Source organism: Kalmanozyma brasiliensis, assembly GCF_000497045.1.
Source record: "Kalmanozyma brasiliensis GHG001 unplaced genomic scaffold PSEUBRA_SCAF2, whole genome shotgun sequence".
Classification (NCBI taxonomy): domain Eukaryota; kingdom Fungi; phylum Basidiomycota; class Ustilaginomycetes; order Ustilaginales; genus Kalmanozyma; species Kalmanozyma brasiliensis.
This window is the reverse complement of record NW_015961959.1, coordinates 1,169,288-1,189,331: the sequence shown is the minus strand read 5'-3', so window position 1 is coordinate 1,189,331 and position 20,044 is coordinate 1,169,288. Positions and strand designations below refer to the sequence as shown.

Below are 20,044 nucleotides of genomic sequence, written 5' to 3'. Positions count from 1 at the left end.
GAGGACTGAATTCTGTGCAACAGAAGAGGACCGAGCACCTGTGCATCTACTCTGATGCTGCTCGATAGTGCTTCTTCTATCTTTCTTCTTCGGGCCGTCGTTGGGACGACCTACTCACGGCCGTCAGCATGCCATCCACAGCAGATGTCGCACGACAAGAAGAAAGCATCGAGAGGGATTGGTAGCGAACCGATCTGTCGGAGAAGCGCGGCTCTACGCGCCGAAAAGCCGGATCCACCCAAGCGGGGCATCTTGACCGTCTGTGCCAGGGTCAAGCAGCGAACAGCCAGCATACAGCCGGTAATTTAATTCGCATCTTTGGAAGCAAAGCCGGGCGAACCACGCGCTCTGTCGCCTGTTCCCCGCATGAAATCGCTTTCAAGTGGAGAGAGTCTTTTGTGCATCATGAACACCATCATCATCGCATCTGCCTTCATATACGCACCCCGCGTTTCGAATAGACGGTTTCGACATGTCCCTGCCAGCGCTGCCATCGGGCGCGCAGTACGGCGTATCGGCTATCACGCTAGAGATCCCGCTCGCCTCACCCATCGTCCAAGATTCCCCCACCCCATACACTTACCAAGAAGGCGGTGCGACCAAGGCGATTCTCACCACGGACACGACGCTCGTGACCATCTACTACCCGACCTCCAAGACCAGCGTCGATGCTGGATCGCTCGACTGGCTAGAGGCGCCCAAGCTGCGCTCCATCGGCGGCCTGCTCAAGTACGCCGGCATCTCCAAGTACCTTGCTCTGCCCATCATCCTTCCTGCCTACGGTGTCATCTCGCAGAAGCTGGCCACCGCCGTGGACGCTCCACTCGCAGAATTGCCAACCGATGGATTCCCGGTGGCAGTGTTCAGCCATGGCATGGGTGGGACCAGGACGACCTACTCGGCGTACCTCACCTCGCTCGCCGCCTCGGGCATTATCGTTGCCGCCATCGAGCATCGCGATGGCTCCGCTTCGTCCACTACGATCCATCATCCGCTCAAAGAGGGCTCGAGCTCCGGTGGCCTTTTCAAGTGGTTCTCCGGACCCTCTGGTGTGGAGAACAAGCTCTACATCCGACCTACCGAGGTGGACGGCAAGCCGGATCCGCTCGAGTTTCGACGTGCGCAGGTTGAGTTTCGACGTCGCGAAGTTCTCTCCGCTCTGTCCATCGTCGCCGACATCAACGCCGGCAAGGGGGCTTCGCTCGTCGACTCGTGTACTCGCTCCTCTCGCGATGAAGCAAAGCTGCGCTCGCGCCGGTCCGAGGCCCTCGCCGGCTTTGCTGGCAAGCTTCAGATGAATGATCCCTGGATGATCGGACACAGCTTTGGCGGGTCGACCGCCATCCAAGCTCTCCGTCATACCGACTGTCCCTTCGGCCAGGCGCTCGTGCTCGACCCCTGGGTCGAACCTGTCCCCATCACCGGCGCCGACGTTGTGCCCGTCAGCAAGCCGCTGTACACCATCAACAGCGAGGACTTCACACAGTGGAAGTCGCACATGGACGATGTCACCACCATCGCCCGCGAATCGAGCGCCAGCACGGGCGGTAAAGGCTGGCTCGTCACCATCGGCGCGGAGGGAACGGAGAAATCGGATCCCACTGCGACAAGCGGGTCCGTGTGTCCACCATCGAGACTGGTGATCGTGCACGACATGTTCGGCACACTGTTTGGTCTCGATGCGTGCATCGACGCGCTCAAGGGCCTGTTCAAGGACCAGCTGGAGGCGGAGGGTGTGCCAAAGATCGTGCCCGAGCTGGTGATCATGGACTGGTTCCACGGCACACAGCGTGATTTCACGTATTCGAGCGTGTGCGGGCAGTACAAGCCGATTGGCGAAGTCTTCAAGGGTACACTGCCGCGAGTTCTCCTTCAGGCGGGTATCCTGCCGAAAAAGGACGGAAAGGGCACGGCGCTCACCCAAGGCGGGTCGTTTGCAGACGATGGACCGGCAGAAGAGGCACTGGAGAACCCGTTCGGTCCGGAAGTGGTGCAAACCATGATGGGTGCGTTGGGCAAGCTTCGACCGCGACCAGGGATGGTCGATGCGCTGACCAAGATCTATCGCGATCGGGATGGCAAAGGTCGCCTGCCCGCGGGAGTAGACAAGGTTGATGTGTGGGCGGCCACCAACGGGTCACTCCAGCTCGGTCGATCCTCTTTCCTTCGAGCGCTCGGCGAGAGCGATGGCGCAGACATCGACAGTGACGCGGCCCGGAACGGTCGGTCCGAGGCGCACAACGCCATTGGTTCCGGCATCGGCTTGTTCAGCTGCGACGAGATTGGTGCGGCCAAACCGGACCCGAGGGTGTACGCCGAGGTGCTGCGTCGCATAAAGGCGGAGCCGCTCGATGCAGAAGCGGCGAAGAAGGAGTATCAGGGCATCTGGTTCGTCGCCTCACACACGTGGGATACATTTGCCGCCAAGCAGGCTGGGTTCAGGACGGCGTGGGTGACGTACGAGGAATTCTACAGCTGCCCCTCGGTGTACGGCACGCCGGATGTGGTGGGCAGGAACCTCGAGGAGGTCAGCGAGAAGATCCTTGCATTCGAGCGAGACCTCGCCGCTAAGGCGACACCGGTCAAAGGGTGGACGTACCACAAGGCCAACCAGGAACAGCAGAACGTCGCCAGTCAGCACACATCGTTCAGCGATTTCCCCTTCTTATTGCCTAGCATGAGCAAGTTCGTTGGCAGCGTCGGATCGCAGTCGATCCTCGAGGTCAATTGCGACATCACCAGACGGCTCATTCTGGACAACAAAAGGGAGGAGTCGGACGGCGTGTTCGCAGGTCTCAAGGGCGAAAAGGACGGACAAGCATGGCGCGTTTGGAAGGAAGGCAAGGCTCAACCCAAGGAGCTGGACGCAAAGGCGAGTGGAAGTGACGGGAATCGTCTGGGAAGACTCATCGTTCACGCACTCTAGATCGAACTGTAAGGGCTACACAGCATGCTGTAGAACGATCGCATCGTCGTACGAATGGAAGGATCGAGAGCATGCTAGTGCATTTTAGTGCTGAAGACAGATCGGTGATGATGATGATGAGCAGCAAGATGAGAGCGCGGCCGAGTTTCCGCAGGCCGAAGAGGACGCCGAACAAAGTCCAAAATTCTTATCCGAATTCTGACGCGAATCCAACACGCTGCCTGCTTCGGAGATGGCCGAGGGCAGCATCACAGTGGCTCTGTCGTCTTGGAACGGTCAAGTCGTCGCACGATGGTGTCGTATATGGTCGATGCTACGGAAGATGGTGCAGAGAAGGTCACGATCAGATCGCATGATGAAATGAAGAACATGCGGAGAGGTCAAGCGAGAAGAAAGGAAAGGAAGGGCGGAGGCTCGGCTGATTTCCCGGGCCAGATAGAGTGTGATTGTGTTGGTCTTGGCTCGCACAAGCCCGACTTGACCTGGGATCATCACGCAATCTCTTCCGTTTCTCTTCTTCCTGTCCATCCTCCTCACCCACCACCACCACCACCACTACGACCCTCTTCATCTCTGTTGAATCATGACAGCCATTCCTCTGGAACAATTCGATGCTGTCCTAGGCAGCACCTCGACCGAGATCTCCTCGGTCGCCCTTGGCGGTCGCATCCTCTCCACCTCAGACGAGTGGTTTGCCCCCGCCTCCTCGCTCCTCAAAGTCGGTCCCGCTCCCTCGCTCAAGGGCCAATTCGGACCCAAAGGCGCGCTCTTCGACGGCTGGGAGACGCGTCGTCACAACCCCACCTACGACTGGGTCATCCTGCGCCTTGGCCCGCAGGCAGGCGGTCAGCTCGTCGGCTTCGACGTCGACACGGCCAACTTCAACGGCAACGAGGCGCCCGAGATCTCGATCCACGCGCTCGCACTGACGCCGCAGGAGGAGAGCGAGACGGGTAACGCGCTGGCCGAGAACGATGCGAGGTGGGAATGCGTCGTCCCCGTCTCACCGTGCGGGCCGAGCCAGAGGCACCTCTTTACGGTCGCCCAGGGCAAAGGTGACAAGGTGTATACGCATATCAAGCTGCACATGATCCCGGATGGAGGAATTGCGAGGTTCCGAGTGTACGGTGTGATTCCACCACCGCCGGTGGGGCAGGGAGAAGGCGAGGTGGTCAGCACGGATAATGCCGCGATGAACGTGCTCGATCTCGCTCACTGCTTGAACGGCGCCAGGGTGGTCTTCACGGACGACCAGCACTTTGGTGCTGGAAGCAACATCATCTTGCCCGGACGAGGTAAAGATATGGGCGATGGATGGGAGACCCGCCGTTCGAGAGGCAAAGGTCACTTCAACTGGTCGATTGTCAAGCTGTGAGTCGCCTTCTTTCCCCTTTCGACCATATCGACCTTTCTACTGACGCATTTTCTTCCTTTGTACAGTGGCGAGTCGGGCTTCCTCTCCTATGCAGAAGTCGACACAGCTCACTTCCTGGGCAACTTCCCCGAATCGACCGAAATTCTCGGCACCGTCCACACCTCCCCTTCCATCCCCAGCACCTCCGACGTCCAGTGGACCACCCTCCTTTCGCGCACGAAGCTCGGTCCTGGTCGTCGACACTTCTTCCCACTCCTCGAGAACACCACCCCTTTCACGCATGTGATGGTCAAGATGCATCCGGATGGCGGCATCAAGCGGTTCCGGGTGCATGGTCGTCGTGCGTCCCCGATCCTCGCTGCCAATCTCCCCCTGGCTAGCCTGCCAGCGGTGAGCGTGCCGCAGGACATCCAAGACCCTCTGCCGTCGGCTACATCCGACCCATTCGCTCCCGTAAGTGCCCTTTCTTCTACCCCGACGACGACGATGGGCATCGTGGTGCATGGCACCTTCCTTGCCGCTTCGCCGCTCACCAGCGAGGCCTTTGCGCCGTACGGCGCGGTGATCGATGGACCCTCGTCGCGCAACCCAATGGAAAAGGCGTTCAAGGTGGTCAATCAGGGCACGGCGAAAAAGTACCTCAACCTGGCCGAGATCGTGAACGACTACCCGACGGACGCAGGGGCGAGGACGAACATCCACGTGTACCGCTGCGATCCAGCGACGACGATGCCGTTCGAGGTGAAGCTCCTCGAACGACACCGGTTTACCACGCAGGCATTCATCCCGATGGTCCCTGTTGGTGGGAAGCAGGAGGGCTTCTTGGTGGTTGTCGCGCTCAATTCCAAAGGTAGCCCTTTCACCCCGTGCCCATTACATTCTCTCCAACAAATTGGTACTGACACAACCTCCATCCTCTTCGTGTCGCACAGATGACAGGCCGGACCTGAACACCATCGGCGTGTTTGAAGCAACATCCGAACAGGCGATCCAATACCACCCCGGTGTGTGGCACCATCCCATGATCGCACTGGGCAAAGCACCCACCGACTTTGCGTGCATCGTCAACGAGTCACCGCTTCACCCGGGGTTGGATTGCGATGAGGTCGAGGTGTGAATCTTCACCCCCTCTGTACACTCTTCAACGGAAAGTTTTACATCTTTGGCTGGTCAACCTAGGTTGAGGTGAGGTCAACACAAGTAAGAATGTCCGAAATTTTGGATGTGATTGGCGTGGTCTATGGCAGTGAGATGCGCAATGTGGGTCCAGAGGGTTGAGTATCCTTCTCGGCGCTATACAGTGGGTGATTGGACGCCAGACGGGTGGTCATATCGAACACCCCCACATCTTGCCCACCGGGCAGGTGGACGGATTGCACCCAAACATCGTGTCTTCTCGACGTACTGCAGACCTTCTTCCACCCCTTGCCCTTTTTGAGCTTCTCCAATGGCACCTCGTCGTCCTTTACCGTACGCTCGAACGTGAATGTCATGGGCTCTTGGGTGAACATCATCGCCCAGCACACGATGACAATGGTCAGATTCACCGTCGCGAAGAACCAGCTCACTGGCCTTTCCACTCCCCTGACCCAGGAGGCTACATCACCCTGCATGAGTCGAGAATACAGCAGCGGCAAGTTGGACAGCAGAGCGGTGGAACAGAGCATCGCGAAGATGGTCGACATGCCCGTGGCGGTGAGGATCGTGTGCGCCTTCATGGCGGTTTTGAACTCGGTTGCGGGTAGGGAGAGACGGAGGGCGGCAGCGCGCTGCAGGGTGATGTAGCGGCTCTGGAGGAAGCTGAAGGTGAGCGTGGGGAGAAGGAGCGTTGCGGCGGTGCGGAAGAGGTCCAGCTGGTTGGAGGGTGGGATGGACAGGAGGTATTGCGTTCCGACCGCGGACAAGGCGGTGAGCGAGATGGATTGCAGCCGCAGAGGCGGATCTGCGGGGAGGATTGTCGGCATGATTGATGGTGGCCCTCGTTCAGGGTGACGGTAAGCAGGAAGGGTGCAGGCGGTGGTGGTGGGGCAGATGGAAGATCTCAACGATGCCTGGGTGCAGGGTCAAATCTTCTCGCAGTTGCACCGTGCGTCAGGGTCTGGAAAACAGATGGAATTGCACAAAAGTGGCCCGAAATTGTGGTACAAAAGTGGGTAGCGCCGTCATCACACATCACTTAGTCCTTCTTGCGAGCGCGATTGTCGTCCTTGATGCCATCTCTCATCCTCTTCAAGTAGTGGAGCTGCAGCTCAGGCGAGTGCGAAGTGATACGCATGATCATGTTCAAGGTGTCGAACTGCGCGCGACTAGCGACGCGTTCGAGCTTGCCATCGGTCGGCAGTCCAAGGGAGTGTTGCGCGCACAAAGAAAGCATGTTGCGATCCAGCTCCTGCAGCATGGACAAGTCTTGCTGCAAGTGAGGAGCTGACGTGGACATCGAGAGACTTCTGTGTGTCAGACTGTGACCTCGAAGATGCAGACGAGATGTATGAGGGCAACGACTACTTACGAAACATCTCGGGCTTCAACTCCCGGAAGCGCAGCGCCACTGGATCGGTGTTGAACGCGTGAAGGACCGACTCGGCTGCAGCGGCGTCAACGCGGACGTTGTCCTGCTTCGCCTTCAGGGACTTGAGATCACTTCGATGCTTGTGTAGAGCGCTGATCTCGTCGACGATCTGACTTCGACGTCTGGTGCTGGATTCGCCCTTTACGTTGGCAGCTTGTGCGTCAGCGCCGGCAGCTCGAACAATCTTGATCGCCCGGATTCGGCCATTCTCGGCGTTGGTCTGGGAGGCCATCGCTGTAGAGAAGGAAGGATGGCGATGCTCTGAAGATGAGATCGGCGTGGCGATCTGAATGGTGTGGGGGAAACGGGAAATGGGAAACGTCGACTCAGCCAAGCAGAGATCCTTATATGCGTCTCAAGCCACACCTGATTCTCCTAGTCGAGACGTGTGGTACTTCTCTGAAGTCACACTCAGCCATCATCCAGTGGCACCGCCCTAGAATCGGCCATCCCGAATCGAATCACACAACGTGACTCAGCCAAACGGTGTTCTGCCCTTCCCGCTGCGCACGGACACATACACGATGGTAACATTTGACATTCGAATGGCAACCCCTCGTGCCGGCTTCGACATTAGACGTCAATGATTTACGTAGAGCGGAAAGATTGGGAGCGGCGCCCATCGGATGTGACTCCTGAGGGCGCACGAAGCTGCTCTCCGTGCTCACTTGGAAGGCTCTTGGTCGAGCTGCGAGCGGACAGTCAACCAGTGCTTCCTCATGCTCTGAGCATGCATCTCTGCCTCCTCCGCAGCTTGAAGAGACTCGTTCCGGACGTCTAACTTGGCGATGACAGCCAACGCCTGCATCTCGAGCTGATAGGTTTGGGTGATGGCCTGGTCGATCTGCGTTTTCATCACTGGTGAGGTATGGATGGTCAGGACCTTGTACAAGAGACGACGACCCGAGAGGAAAGCGGCGCGACTTACTGGTCTTGAGCATGCCCTTGTCGTACTGAGTGAGTGGGGCAGAGGACGAGGAAGACGACATGGTGTAGAGATCGGATGAGTTGACTTGGAGAAGAAGACGATGCTTGTTTCTCTGTGTGGTGTGAGGGGGAAAGGCAGGAAGCAAGACGCCCAGACGGGAGCTTTATAACTATGAAGCCCGCCCCTTCTGCTCAGGATTCTCTGCGCTTCTTTGCGCTGCGCGGGCTTCTTTGCGCACAAGGTTTGGTGGGACCAACGTTCGAAGATCGCGCAGCAAATGAAAGTGAGATCGAGTTCGCAATGATTTCCACTGTCGTGATGGATCTGGCGAGAGTCACATCGAGCTCGCATGCGCGCTTAAGGCGGTGGCGACAGAACTACGACAATATCGGCAGAAAGTTCCCCACCACCAAACTGGGCAGATCAAAGATATCCCTCTTAATCGTGAAGCTCCAAGCACACGGCACCAGCTTGCCATCCGGCTTGACCAGCGTGCACGTCGTCATGACGCTCTGCGTGGTATTTTCGAACGCATGCAATGCAAACTTCTCCCAGTAGTCCAAGGTCGAGTTCTTATCCATAAACTCGTAGATCCGTCTCCCCATCAGCTGGTCCTTAGACCACTGGGTGAGCATGCAGAACTCGGCCCCGACGACGCAGATCTCACACGTACGGCGCCAGACCACCGTCGGCGTGCCGGAAAAGCTGATGAGCTTTTCAAACTCCAACATTGTGCGCTGGAAGGAACGCTCGACGAACGACTCGTCTTCCTCGGTCAGAGGCATTTGGAGAGCAATGAGCGAGGGTCGGAAGATGGCCAGCGCTCGAACGATGCGTAGCACATCTTGCTTTTCGAACTTGGACGTGACGTATTTGATGAGGAAGTGGTAGCCCTCGGGGTAAGGGAAAGGGGCCGTGTTGTCGCGATAGGTTTTGGCGATGCGTGCGCGCCAGATCGTGTCCTGTTGTTGACGGGCGACGCGACGAGAGGCGATGGCTTTGTTGATGTCCGCAACGGGTTCGTTCGATGTGGAGCGCTGCGAGGAGGAGCCCAGGTCGACTTGGTTGTTGCTGCTGCCCTGCTGTGCTTCGCTGAGGATGGTAGGCTCCTCCATCATCGCCGGCTTGGGACTAGGCACTTCGAGCGCATTGAAGGCTCCATCTCCACCGACTTCGCTCAGTCCGGTGATGGGCTGCGTGTCTGCGTATGCGTTCATGCCCGCCGTGTCGCTGTAGGTCGCTGCTGCCGTGTCCATGCCGCCGGCGCCCGGGATCTGGTTCTGCTGCATGCCGAGGTTGAGAATCGCATCCAGCCCTCCACTGGCGATGTTCCATCCATCCATCACGCCGACTGCAGGCGAGGTCTGGAAGTCGGGACTTGCTCCGGTTGGACCCAGCAGCTGCAGATCGGTACCATTGAGCATGGAAGACAGGATGGAATACTCGAGACTCGTCGCCTCACTGCCAAAATTGTGAGTCGAGGGGTCGAACGAAAGGTCCATTGGCGCATTGCCATTGCTGTTCGAAGCAGCAATGTCGCCGCCATTGGAAGAGTCGAACGTGTTACTCGAAAGGTAATCGTGCTGATGCGGAGAAGGACCGTGGCCAGAGGAGCTTGGTGTTGGGATACCACCTGTCATCTGATCAAAGATGTTGCTGACCGCCGATGCCCTTTCAGGAGGAGACGTAGAGGCCTGCTGTGCTGTCGAAGCCGTGTCCTGCCGCGATGCTTTGGACGCCTGTTGCTGCTTCGAGGCAGTGCTGGTCTTCTGGGCTGCCTGCTTGGCCGCTTTCTTGGCATCCTTCTGGCGTTTGAGCTCTTCCAGCTCGTCATCATCCAGCAGATACTTGGCCTTCTTGCGGTGGCCATCCATACACGAATCTGCCAGCCCCTTCTTGACGCAGCGGATGCATGGCCGCGAATCGTCACAGGTTAGGTGCGCCTTCTGGCAATGGAGGCAGGCTCGGTTGGCCTTCTTGCGCTTGCTTGCACTGGACTCCTTTGACGTCGATGCAGGGCCTCCTGCGGTCGAGGACGCAGTTTTGGTTGGCGTGGAAGTAGAGGCGGGGAATGGAGCCGTCTTGGAGTTCATGTCGAGTTCCTTCTTGAGCGGAGAGCCGGACGGCGATTTACTGGTCGCGGCGACAGCAGCCTTCGAGGATGAAGACGGCGCATTCGAGTACAAGCTTTGCTTCAACGTGGATGCCTGGGTGGGGCGCGCGTTTTGCGCTGTCGACGAGGAAGCCAAGGATGTCGAGTCTTGCGGATTCCGAGGAGTGGGCGTGCTGTGGCTAGCGGGCGGACTGGAAGCGAGAGCAGCCAGGGTGGAGGCTGCTGCGTGCGATGCAGGACTCTGCTGCCGTTGCGAGTTGGTGGTAGATGGATGTGGTGGCAGTGAATAGCTCGGTGTCGAACCGGGCGCAAATGACGGCACGCGAGGCGCCGAGTTGTTGCCGTTGGCGCCGGACATGCTGGGTCGTCGATGTTACGGGTACATGCAGAAGCCTTCCGAGAGCGAGCGTGAAGAGCGAGCGAGAAAGAGCAGAGCTTGATAACGGAATAGAGAGTGTGCTTCGAAGTGATGCACTGTGCTGGGTGATTCGGCTGATGCAAACGTATAATGGATGCTGAGCTCAGCGGTTCGTAGGCGTTTGGCCGGTGGTCTACCGACGTCAGGATGCCGCTTCGAAGCAGGAAGCGAGGAGAGAGAGAGAGAAGGACGATCTCGTAGTTGCGAAGGGCTGACGACCACGTTTGAGCGGGTCTGCGCTGGGTCGATGCCTGGATGGGATGGTGTTGGGAAAAGAGAAGTAAGCGAGCAAAGGACCCTCTCGAGCAGCTTCGTTTCCTCTTCCCCGCCTCTCTGCTTTTGGCCGCTGCACGTCAAAAAGGCCGACTGCCGCTTTGGTTGGACGCGAGGAGCGTGTGATGCATTCAATCTAACAGCTTGAAAAAAGGCCATTCATCGCTCATAGAGCTGCTCTCAGCTTTCTTGGCGGCTGGTGTCAACTTGGATCAACGAGGAAGCATGTCAGTGACTGAGATGCAGAGTATTACGTGACTAAAGATACAGTCGAGGACGGCTGAAGGAAGACGTTGCTTGCGGTGGACGTGCAGTCTACACTCAGCCTGGATCTCTCGAGGCGAGCCAGAAGACGTCTCGTGATTGACATGGAGCGAGACAGCATCTGGCGCTCAGAAGAGCTTGCTGAACATGCGCTTGATAAAGTCGATGCACCATGGGATGTAGCTCAGCGAGTAGAGCAGGAAGGCGACGCTGTTCGAACGCACGCAAGAAGAGTGTCAGCTTCCGTCTCGTATCGCTCCAGAGGTCGGATCCGGTTCGAACTTACTATAGGACAATGACAAAGATGATGGCGAGTACGGTGCTTCCAATGGCAAACACGGACACCCACACCATGACAAACGCTACGATCATCACCAACGTAAACGCGATCCTTACGGGCTTGAACATCTGTTTGAACTGCTTCATAAAACCAATCAAAAACCCTGTCCCTGTCAACGAGACCAGCACGCCGACCGAGTAGAGGATGACAAAGACGGCCAACGAGCCAGTGACGAGCAGCACCGTGCCGAGGAGCGAGATGACAAAGCCACCGAACATGCATGCTGCAAAACCGATCATCCGTTGCTGGCGTGTCAGCTCGATGCCAAAGGTCTTGGAGAAGGCATCCGATTCGCCGGTGAGCTCGCCACCAAAGTTCTTGATCCGGTCCGTGTCCATGTTGATCCATCGTGATGACCCGGTGCCTGCGAAAGGGTTGGAGGTGGAGGTGGTGTTGGCGTTGGAGCCGCCGCCGCCGAACCAAGACATCGTTGCGAGAGGACGGTGGTGAAAGGTTGTCTACGTGATGTTGTTCGTGGTCTCGCGCAGATTGACGGAGGTGCGGTTCGTGAGGCTGCTGAAGATGTCGCACGTTGGATGAGCAGGATGGATGGTGGGTGACGATGAGCAAGGCGCGTGCATGTCTCAAAGCTCGAACACTTTTTTGGGCCTCCGCTCGGTTCATCAGACCCTGAGCGCCTGGCTGTGCGGTTCGACTAATTTCTCATTCAGGGTCTCGTGGCCGCCCTAACGAGCCAGCTAAGCGCCTTCTCATCATCTCTCACGCGAGCGCGACCACACCAGCATGCCTTGAGACGCCACATCCATGTTCACCGGAGAGTTCTAGCTGATGTGAATTGAATGCTATCGATGTTTACGACCACACCTCACTGCCCAATAGCCCCCGACTTGCGCAACTCCTCCACCTCACCCTGCGACAACCCCAACTCCTCCATCAGCACCTCATCCGTGTGCTGGCCTAACACCGGTGGGGGCCTGGTGATCTTCATCTTTCCCTCACCATACCTCACTGCTGGAGCGACGATCTTGATCTTGCCCGCTCTTGGGTGCTCCACCTCGGCAACCACCTTCCTGTCCTTACTCTGCGGATGCTCGTCGAACGTGCCCTTGATATTGCGAATCGGCGCAGCGGGGATCTTGCCGTTGATGAGGTCGCACCACTCCTGCACCGTCTTCTTCTGCAGCAGCTCGTCGATGAGCGGAATGAGCGTATCGCGATGGGCGACGCGGGCGGCGTTGGTGGCGTACTTGACGTCGGAGGAGAGATCCGGTCGGTCGAGCAGCTTGCAGAGGAACTTGAATTGGCCATCGTTACCCGCGCCGAGCATGATCCTGCCGTCTTTAGCCTGGAAGGTCTGGTAGGGTACGATGGAGGGGTGCTTGTCACCGTGTCGTCCTGCTTCCTGGCCGGCGATGAGGTAGTTGGATGCGATGTTGGCCAGCGATGCGATCTGCGACTCGAACAGGCTCGCGTCGATGTGGACGCCTTTGCCCGTCTGAGCACGACCCAGAAGCGCGGCCATGATAGCACCGTGCACGTACAGCCCCGTGGTGAGGTCCGTCATAGCGACTCCGATCTTGACTGGAGGACGATCCGCTTCGCCCGTGATGTGCATCAGACCTGCGTCAGCTGCGATGATCACATCGTAGCCTGCCTTGTCGCGATACGAGCCGGTCTGACCGTAGCCTGTGAGACTGGCATAGATGATGTCCGGCTTGACCTTTTTCAGGTCCTCGTAGCCCAGTCCCATACTGGCCAGTTTGCCAGGGAGGTAGTTCTCGACGACAACATCCGCTTTCGCGACGAGGTCGTAGATGATCTTTTTGCCCGCCGGCGACTTGAGGTCGACCGTGATGGATCGCTTGGAGCGGTTGACGCTGAGAAAGTAAGCCGATTCCGGAGGCAGGGATGCCCAATAATCTTCCTTGCCCACTGGCGGCTTGAGTGCATCTTTGCCGGTCGGAGGCTGCGCGAAGGGAGGAAGCCACGCTCGCGTATCGTCACCTCCTTTTGGATGCTCGACTTTGATGACGTCTGCTCCCAGGTCGGCGAGTAGCATGGTAGCGTAGGGACCAGCGAGTACTCGAGTGAGGTCGACGATGCGAATGCCCTTGAGAGGTGGTGGAATCGAGGGAGCGTCTTCGCTTTGGGCTGACCGCCTTGTTGGCGTCGTCGCGAATGTCCGCCGGCTCACCTTGGCAGATTGTCTTTGAGGCATGGTCGATGCTCGCAACGTGCTTGACACTGTAGGTGACATCTTTGTGAGAGTTCTCGCGGCGAGAGATGCGGACGCTGCCATGGTGGCACGCTCCCGCAGCAGCGGCCTAGCGCAGACCGATAACGCTTTCATCTTGCGGAGACCGTAATATGTGTGCTGCAATGAGGCAGCGAGTAGCTTCACCCGATACTTTTTGTACGTTCGAAGTCTGGTCCGCGTCTATGCTGTCGGAGTCCTTGGGTCAAGATGATTGTGTTGAGCAAACAGGGAGAGAAGAAGGTCGACGAGTGGAAACCGCTTCCCAAAGTAGCCGAAGAAGCCGACCCAAGCGCGATTCCCGCGTGGGTTGGTGCGTTGCTTTTCGGTCTGCATCGGCCGCAAACCTTCCCTTCCCCGATCTATTCGCTGCTCAAGGCGGCGTTTAGGCTATGCACGCTCTTCCCCCGCATTTCGGACCACTCGACCGACGCACTCTCTCACCTCCACCACCACCATCACATTCTCAACCATGGCACGAAACATCATCACGCCGCTCTCACGTGTCTTGCCGTCGATCAAGACGCCCATCGTCCTGGGCGCGATGGCGGGTGCGTCGGGCGGTCAGCTCGCAGGTGCTGTTTCGTCTGCTGGCGGATTCGGTTTCATCGGCGCTGGCTACCTGACACCGACCACGCTGCAGGGTGAGGTTGACAAAGCCTTTCAACAGCTCTCGGTCTCTCACGCCGATCTGCTTTCGAGCAAGAAGAGGGCCGACTTTGGGATTGGAATCCTCGTCTGGCGGCTCACGGAGCTGAACGGCGGCAAGAAGCCAGATCAAGCTTCCCCGAATGACGACGTCAAACAGTTCCTCGAGGTGATCGTCAAGGCTCGACCGCGCGCGATCTGGCTCAGCTTTGGTGATGAGGCAGAGCTCACGGGCTGGCAGAAGATCATCGCTGATCTGGATCAGCAGCACAACACCGATCTAGAGGGCAGCAACGACGAGCAGGTGAAGTGGTTCGTCATGATTGGGCGGGAGCAGGAGTTGCAAGCCGCGGTAGAGAAGTGTAGGTGCGACGTGCTCATTGTGCAAGGGTGCGAGGCAGGGGGTCATGGTCATTCCGAGGCACCTCCGCTATCGGCGCTGCTGGCCGACGTGCTGAAGACCCTGCCGAAGCTGCGACCGAACAGTGCCACGGGGGAGACGCCACCGCTGCTGGGTGCGGGCGGGTTGGCGGACGGCAGGTCGCTCGCTGCCCTCCTCTCTGCGGGCTGCGCAGGTGGCGTTTACGGAACGAGGTTCGTAATTACTCCCGAATCGACATACTCGCAGTTGCAGAAGGAGGAGCTGGTCAAGGCAAAGGGCTCAGCGACACTGCGTACGTTTGCATTTGACGATGCGCGAGGCACGCTCGGATGGCCACAGGGCACAGACGGCAGAGGGTTGCGCAACAAGACGGTCGAGGAATACGAGCGCGATCTCCAAGATCAGGTCAAGGCGGGCAAAGAAGATCCAGAAGGCGCCAAGAAGAGGATGGAGAGGTACAAGCAGGCGGCCAAGGACAATGATACGGATCGTATTGTCATTTGGGCTGGCACGGGTGTTGGTGCGATCAGTGCCATTACACCGGCCAAGCAGGTCGTGGAAGATATCACTCGTGAGGCGATCGAAGCGCTGGACAGGGTGCAGAGCTACGTTCAATGAGGCGCAGCGTAGGTATGACAATCCATTTCCGTTGATACAAGGAAATCAATCACTTCTCGTTCTGAGCCCGTTCCTCGAGCTGCTTCCACTCGCCGATCACCTCAGTGTACACCTTTGTCCGGCCCTCCCTGGGCCTGCAGATCACCTGCACACCGCCCTCGACCTCTCCACCCTCGCCCAGCCCCGCCTTCTTCGCCTGCTTCGACTTGGTCGCGTGCACAAAGTCATCGAACTCCTGCACCTCCCCGCCTTGTGCCCTGCTCCAGCCCCACACAGCCTTGTACGCAGCGCCGACCGAGCAGAAGTTGTAGTTGGCGGGACTCCAGCCTTTGCCATCGTCCGCCGGCTGGACGGGCTTGACGATGTCGCAGCCGAACACGTCGGCCATGGTCTGTGTGATGGTCGAGTTGGACGAAGCGCCTCCGACGGCGTAGATTGATTCCAGCGGGAGCGTGTTCGTATCGACGACCGACGACGATGGGCCAGCGACGATGGACGACGAGCGATATCGGTAGTTGAGGAACTGCGTCTCAAGAATCGCGCTTGCGTTCATACCCGAATCGCTGAACTCGCCCGTCTTCTCCCAATCCCCACCGGCTTTCGTGTAGCGATGAACCCCCGATGCTCCCGAAGGGATGATCTCCGGTCGCAACCAGTAGAATCCCGTCCTCTTGTCCCCTCCGTCCAGCTTGAACTTCTCCACGTCGGCATTGAACCTCTCCCAATCGGCGGCGCAGTACTGGTCGCGCACCCACTCGCGCGCCAAACTACCCGACTTGTACACGAGCATGTTGAAGAACGCGTCTCCGCTCGAGGGCAGGCGGGCGGGGTGGAAGAAGGCGTGGAAGTCCGGATCGGGCACGTACTGGTGGGTGGCGACCATGACCGTGTCGGATGTGCCGAGGCTGATGATCGCCTGGCGCTCGGCAAGGCTGAAGGCGAGGAAGGTGGCCGGGTTGTCGCCCGTGCCAGGGAAGATCTGACAGTCGGGGTGAAAAGCGTAGCGTTGGGTCCACCAGCTGCCGACGGTGCCGACGGACGAGCCAGCGTCGCGGTAGATGACGCCCAGCTTGCGCTCCAACTCGGCAGCGCCACCGAGGGAAGGGTCCTCGCTCTCGCCAGATGCAAGGGCGAGCAGGGTTTGATTCCAGCCTGGCTCGAGGTTGCCCCGACTCTCGGTGGATGGGATGGACGAGGCAGCTCGCATGTCCAGCAGATTCATACCGCAGGCATCCGATTCGTCGATACCCTTGATGACCGTTGCCTCGTCTCCACCCGACCCGACGCACAGCATGGTAGTGATGAAGCTCGAGACGAGCCCGATCCTCTCCGTGTCCTTGTACGCCTCCGGCTCTTGCGTGCGGAACTTGTAGATCTGCGGACCTGTGAATCGCGTGTGAGCCTTCGATCCCGTCACCTTCGCCAGTTCTGCCGCTCCACCAACGGCAGCTTCGAAGGCCTTGCACGCCTCGACGGTGGACGAGTCCTGCCAATTTGGAACCACTTTTCTGCTAAATGCCATCTCCACCTGCTCCGTCAGCGTCTTGTCTGTCGACAGCGTCGTAAAGATCTTCGGGGCGGCACGAGAGAAGTACACCGAAGCATGCTGTTGACCTGCAGCAGAGACGGCATGGATGCGGGAGAGCGGCCAGGACGCGGCGCGCATGCGATCGGCAAGCATGTCGAGCGACTCGACGTACAGCATCACCGGCGCCACTACCGTGCCTGCATCATCGGAGGCTGTGGGTTCAGAGACGCCGCCCGTCGTCTTGTAGTGTGGAAGGTCTCGGTCAAAGCGGACTTCGAGCTCAGAGAGGACATTGAGGTCGGCATCGAGGAGCGAGGCTTTGAGAGCCTGGGTGCTGGCGTCCAGGCCGAGGAAGAGTGGTGTTGAGTCCGACATTGCGCGTCGTTGTCTCGAAGGGCCGAAAGATGTGACTGCGACCGGTTTGAGGGGCAAATGACAGAATGAAGAGCAAACACAACAAGCTTATATGGAAGAGTCGAGCGTCGACCCCGCAAACGGCAAAGCCTATGCCACACCGGGCGCTGGACACGGGCATGAGCAGGTCGCCGGTCTTCTTGAACCAACACACGTCGGTCAAAAGATTGCCGACCTGTCAAGATTGCCGGACGGATTTTCTTCCCCCCTGTAATACCAGGGTCTAACAGCTCCAGAAAATTGGTAGCCAAGGAGCTGCAATTTGAGATAGCCTTTGACTCCGCCTTTTGACAGGAAGCCGTTTCGTCATCATCATCACCATCACCATCACCATCACCAGCATCGACTGCGTTCATTTCCCTCGACAAGCCTTTTGATCTTGGACGCTCAATCCAAGATCCCTCATTCACAAGCACTGAAGTCCGCTTAGCCAGCTCAGCTGATCCCCATGCAGCCCTCTTTGGTCCTCGTCTTTGCCAGCGTCCTCACGGTCAACACCCACGGCCGCAACTCGATCTCCTACGGTCAATGACATTGGCCTTTCGTCCACAGTGACACTTCTTTCGACTACGGCTGATCGACACTCTGTCAGCCTGCATCCTTTTTCAACTTACTTTCACTGCGCGTCCATCGGCAGGAAGCACTGTTTCCTGTGCAACAATGCCGGCGCACATCATCGAGGTAGACCTGACGCAGGTCTCCAAGTCGCTCGCAGTGCTTGGCGGCTTCATCGTCATCTACGGTCTCCTCTCCTACGTCGTCAAGGAGCGACTCTACCTCTCGGAGCCGCTGCTTGCCGTGACCGCCGGCATCATCGTTGGCCCCTACGTGCTCGACTGGGTCGATCCCACCAGTTGGGGCAATGCTGAAGAGACCAACTACGTCACCTACACCTTTACGCGCATCGTCGTGGGCATTCAGGTGCTTTTCTGCGGAATATCGCTGCCGAAAGCGTATCTGTGGAGAGAGAAGCTCTCGCTCAGCATTTTGCTGTTTGGCATCATGACGACGGCTTGGTTTGCCACAGCGCTGTTGATCTGGGGCATCATTCCCAACTTGACCTTCTTGGAGAGCCTCTGCATCGCAGCAGCTGTGACGCCTACGGATCCTGTGCTGGCCAACTCCATCACCACGGGTCGATACGCCGAGAAGCACGTTCCTGCTAATGTGCGCAACATTATCGTCGCCGAGTCAGGCGCCAACGACGGTCTCGGATTTCCGTTCCTCTACCTCGCCATCTATCTGCTCGCACGAACCGGTGAAGACAAGGGCTACAGCGTCGGCAAAGAGATCGGACGATGGATGTATGCCGTCGTCGTCTATCAGATTCTTCTCTCGATCGCCTTTGGCTCGCTCATCGGCTACCTCGCCCGGAAGTCGCTGAAATGGGCCGAGTCGAGGTCGTACATCGACAAAGCCAACTTCTTCGCCTATGGCCTTGGGCTCGCCTTCTTCACCCTGGGCACCACGGGCTTGTTCGGGTCAGACGATATCCTCGCGTGCTTCATCGCAGGCAACTCGTTCACCTGGGACGACTGGTTCCGCATCCGAACCGAGGACAACGACTTCCAAGAGATCATCGATACCGTGCTCAACATGGCCGTGTTCGTCTATATTGGAGCCATCATCCCGTGGGATGACTACTCGAGCCCCGACCTCCAGCTGACGGGCTGGCGAGTCGTGGTTCTGGGTATCACCGTGCTCCTCCTTCGACGTCCGCCGTGGGTCATCGCCGCTACAAAGGCCATTCCGGCGCTGCGCGATTTTAAGGAGTCCTCATTCGCCGGTTGGTTCGGGCCTATCGGCGTCGGTGCTGTGTTTTACATCCAAGTCGCGCTCAAACAGCTTCCGGACGATGGCACGCGCGATCGCCTCCGTGCTGTCTACTCGCCCCTGGTGCTGTTCATGGTCTTCTCCTCCGTTCTCACGCACGGTATCACCATTCCGATCTCCAAACTTGGACCAGGTGTCATGCGTCGTACTGCGACACTGACGCAGACGCGCTCGATCACGTTCTCTCGACCCATGAGCCGCAACAACACCATCCCCGCGCAACGCGACGGCTCCCCCGAAGAGGGCTCGTCGGACAACTCGGATGCGGGCCGCCCGCCTGCTTCCTCGCACGGGTCTTCGCGCGGTCACGTCGGGTTCGATCCCTCCGGCAAGCCGCTCTGGAACCCGCTCGTCGCGGTGGGCGACTGGGCCGTGCACGTGCTCGCCTTTTGGCAAAAGGACAGCTTTTGGCGCAAAGACGTGGCCCCCGGCAAACACAATGCGCTTGCGCACCACGGGAAAGGCGTGGAGAAGTCCAACATCTCCGCTCCTAGCGCTCCGGTCAAACAGAGGAGTGTCGAGGAGGACGCACTCAGGCGTGCTATCAACGCGATTGGCGAGGTGGGAGCAGATGGGGAGCAAATGAAGCCGCGTCTGCCGCCTCCCGCACTGCAGCTCCCCACGAGTGGGAACGGTATGCCAAGTTCTATCCTGCAGAACCCTTCGACGGCCAAAGCAGAGGAGAAGCCGGAAATGGCCAAGTTGACCAGAACTGTCTCTCCCCGTCGCTTTGCCATTTTGAGGGCGTTCGATAAGGAGATGAGCTCCGAGAGGAAGGAGGCGCAGACCGAGGCCAAGGAGGGGTGGGAGAAGGGAGAGGAGCGAGAGAGGAAGAGATTGGCAGAGATGTTGGTGAGGAGCGGGTTGGTGATCGAGAAAGAGAAGCAACAGGGTGGCGAGACGGAAGGGGTCACCGAGCTTCGAGGCGAGGTAGGAGAAGGAGGAGAAGGAGGAGGAGACGCGGAGGGTGCAGCGAGAGAGGTCGAGCAGGATGCTCAGTCGACCCACTCGTCCCAACGAAGGACGCTCCGCTTCATTTGACACTCTGGAATCACATTGACAAGTCTTTCAACGATCATGTTCTCATCTAACCCGCCGTCAAAGTCACAAGGGCATACACGATGATGATTCAACTCATCATCGCTACATCACATCTCCTCGCTTCGTCACATCTGCTTCGATCACAACAAAACACAGACC

General features: G+C 58.4%; 11 protein-coding genes across 11 annotated transcripts; 4 read left to right on the top strand and 7 right to left on the bottom strand.

The window, feature by feature from the left end:
• Window positions 1-472: 472 nt before the first annotated feature.
• PSEUBRA_002995 (Platelet-activating factor acetylhydrolase) lies at window positions 473-2,926 on the top strand (the record flags this gene model as incomplete). Its single annotated transcript, XM_016437351.1, has 1 exon — window positions 473-2,926. The coding sequence occupies one exon, from the start codon at window positions 473-475 to the stop codon at window positions 2,924-2,926; it is 2,454 nt and encodes an 817-aa protein (XP_016292863.1).
• A 583-nt stretch (window positions 2,927-3,509) lies between these two features.
• PSEUBRA_002994 (Allantoicase domain protein) lies at window positions 3,510-5,418 on the top strand (the record flags this gene model as incomplete). Its single annotated transcript, XM_016437362.1, has 3 exons — window positions 3,510-4,297; window positions 4,367-5,151; window positions 5,234-5,418. 3 exons carry the CDS (start codon window positions 3,510-3,512, stop codon window positions 5,416-5,418), a joined length of 1,758 nt encoding a protein of 585 aa, XP_016292862.1.
• A 121-nt stretch (window positions 5,419-5,539) lies between these two features.
• PSEUBRA_002993 (uncharacterized protein) lies at window positions 5,540-6,265 on the bottom strand (the record flags this gene model as incomplete). The annotated part of the gene is made up of 1 exon (XM_016437346.1): window positions 5,540-6,265. The coding sequence occupies one exon, from the start codon at window positions 6,263-6,265 to the stop codon at window positions 5,540-5,542; it is 726 nt and encodes a 241-aa protein (XP_016292861.1).
• A 212-nt stretch (window positions 6,266-6,477) lies between these two features.
• On the bottom strand, window positions 6,478-7,102 carry PSEUBRA_002992 (uncharacterized protein; the record flags this gene model as incomplete). Its single annotated transcript, XM_059464944.1, has 2 exons — window positions 6,478-6,725; window positions 6,811-7,102. 2 exons carry the CDS (start codon window positions 7,100-7,102, stop codon window positions 6,478-6,480), a joined length of 540 nt encoding a protein of 179 aa, XP_059321337.1.
• A 432-nt stretch (window positions 7,103-7,534) lies between these two features.
• PSEUBRA_002991 (uncharacterized protein) lies at window positions 7,535-7,859 on the bottom strand (the record flags this gene model as incomplete). Its single annotated transcript, XM_059464943.1, has 2 exons — window positions 7,535-7,728; window positions 7,799-7,859. The coding sequence occupies 2 exons, from the start codon at window positions 7,857-7,859 to the stop codon at window positions 7,535-7,537; spliced, it is 255 nt and encodes an 84-aa protein (XP_059321336.1).
• Window positions 7,860-8,175: 316 nt separating this feature from the next.
• PSEUBRA_002990 (Zn(2)-C6 fungal-type DNA-binding domain protein) lies at window positions 8,176-10,269 on the bottom strand (the record flags this gene model as incomplete). The annotated part of the gene is made up of 1 exon (XM_059464942.1): window positions 8,176-10,269. The coding sequence occupies one exon, from the start codon at window positions 10,267-10,269 to the stop codon at window positions 8,176-8,178; it is 2,094 nt and encodes a 697-aa protein (XP_059320721.1).
• Window positions 10,270-10,994: 725 nt separating this feature from the next.
• PSEUBRA_002989 (Vesicle transport protein, Got1/SFT2-like protein) lies at window positions 10,995-11,634 on the bottom strand (the record flags this gene model as incomplete). The annotated part of the gene is made up of 2 exons (XM_016437331.1): window positions 10,995-11,076; window positions 11,153-11,634. 2 exons carry the CDS (start codon window positions 11,632-11,634, stop codon window positions 10,995-10,997), a joined length of 564 nt encoding a protein of 187 aa, XP_016292859.1.
• A 398-nt stretch (window positions 11,635-12,032) lies between these two features.
• PSEUBRA_002988 (CoA-transferase family III) lies at window positions 12,033-13,385 on the bottom strand (the record flags this gene model as incomplete). The annotated part of the gene is made up of 1 exon (XM_016437340.2): window positions 12,033-13,385. One exon carries the CDS (start codon window positions 13,383-13,385, stop codon window positions 12,033-12,035), a length of 1,353 nt encoding a protein of 450 aa, XP_016292858.2.
• Window positions 13,386-13,893: 508 nt separating this feature from the next.
• PSEUBRA_002987 (2-nitropropane dioxygenase, NPD) lies at window positions 13,894-15,069 on the top strand (the record flags this gene model as incomplete). The annotated part of the gene is made up of 1 exon (XM_016437359.1): window positions 13,894-15,069. One exon carries the CDS (start codon window positions 13,894-13,896, stop codon window positions 15,067-15,069), a length of 1,176 nt encoding a protein of 391 aa, XP_016292857.1.
• A 49-nt stretch (window positions 15,070-15,118) lies between these two features.
• Window positions 15,119-16,972, bottom strand: PSEUBRA_002986 (Carbohydrate kinase, FGGY, C-terminal; the record flags this gene model as incomplete). The annotated part of the gene is made up of 1 exon (XM_016437333.1): window positions 15,119-16,972. One exon carries the CDS (start codon window positions 16,970-16,972, stop codon window positions 15,119-15,121), a length of 1,854 nt encoding a protein of 617 aa, XP_016292856.1.
• Window positions 16,973-17,671: 699 nt separating this feature from the next.
• Window positions 17,672-19,885, top strand: PSEUBRA_002985 (Cation/H+ exchanger; the record flags this gene model as incomplete). Its single annotated transcript, XM_016437354.1, has 1 exon — window positions 17,672-19,885. The coding sequence occupies one exon, from the start codon at window positions 17,672-17,674 to the stop codon at window positions 19,883-19,885; it is 2,214 nt and encodes a 737-aa protein (XP_016292855.1).
• Between the last annotated feature and the right edge of the window lie 159 nt (window positions 19,886-20,044).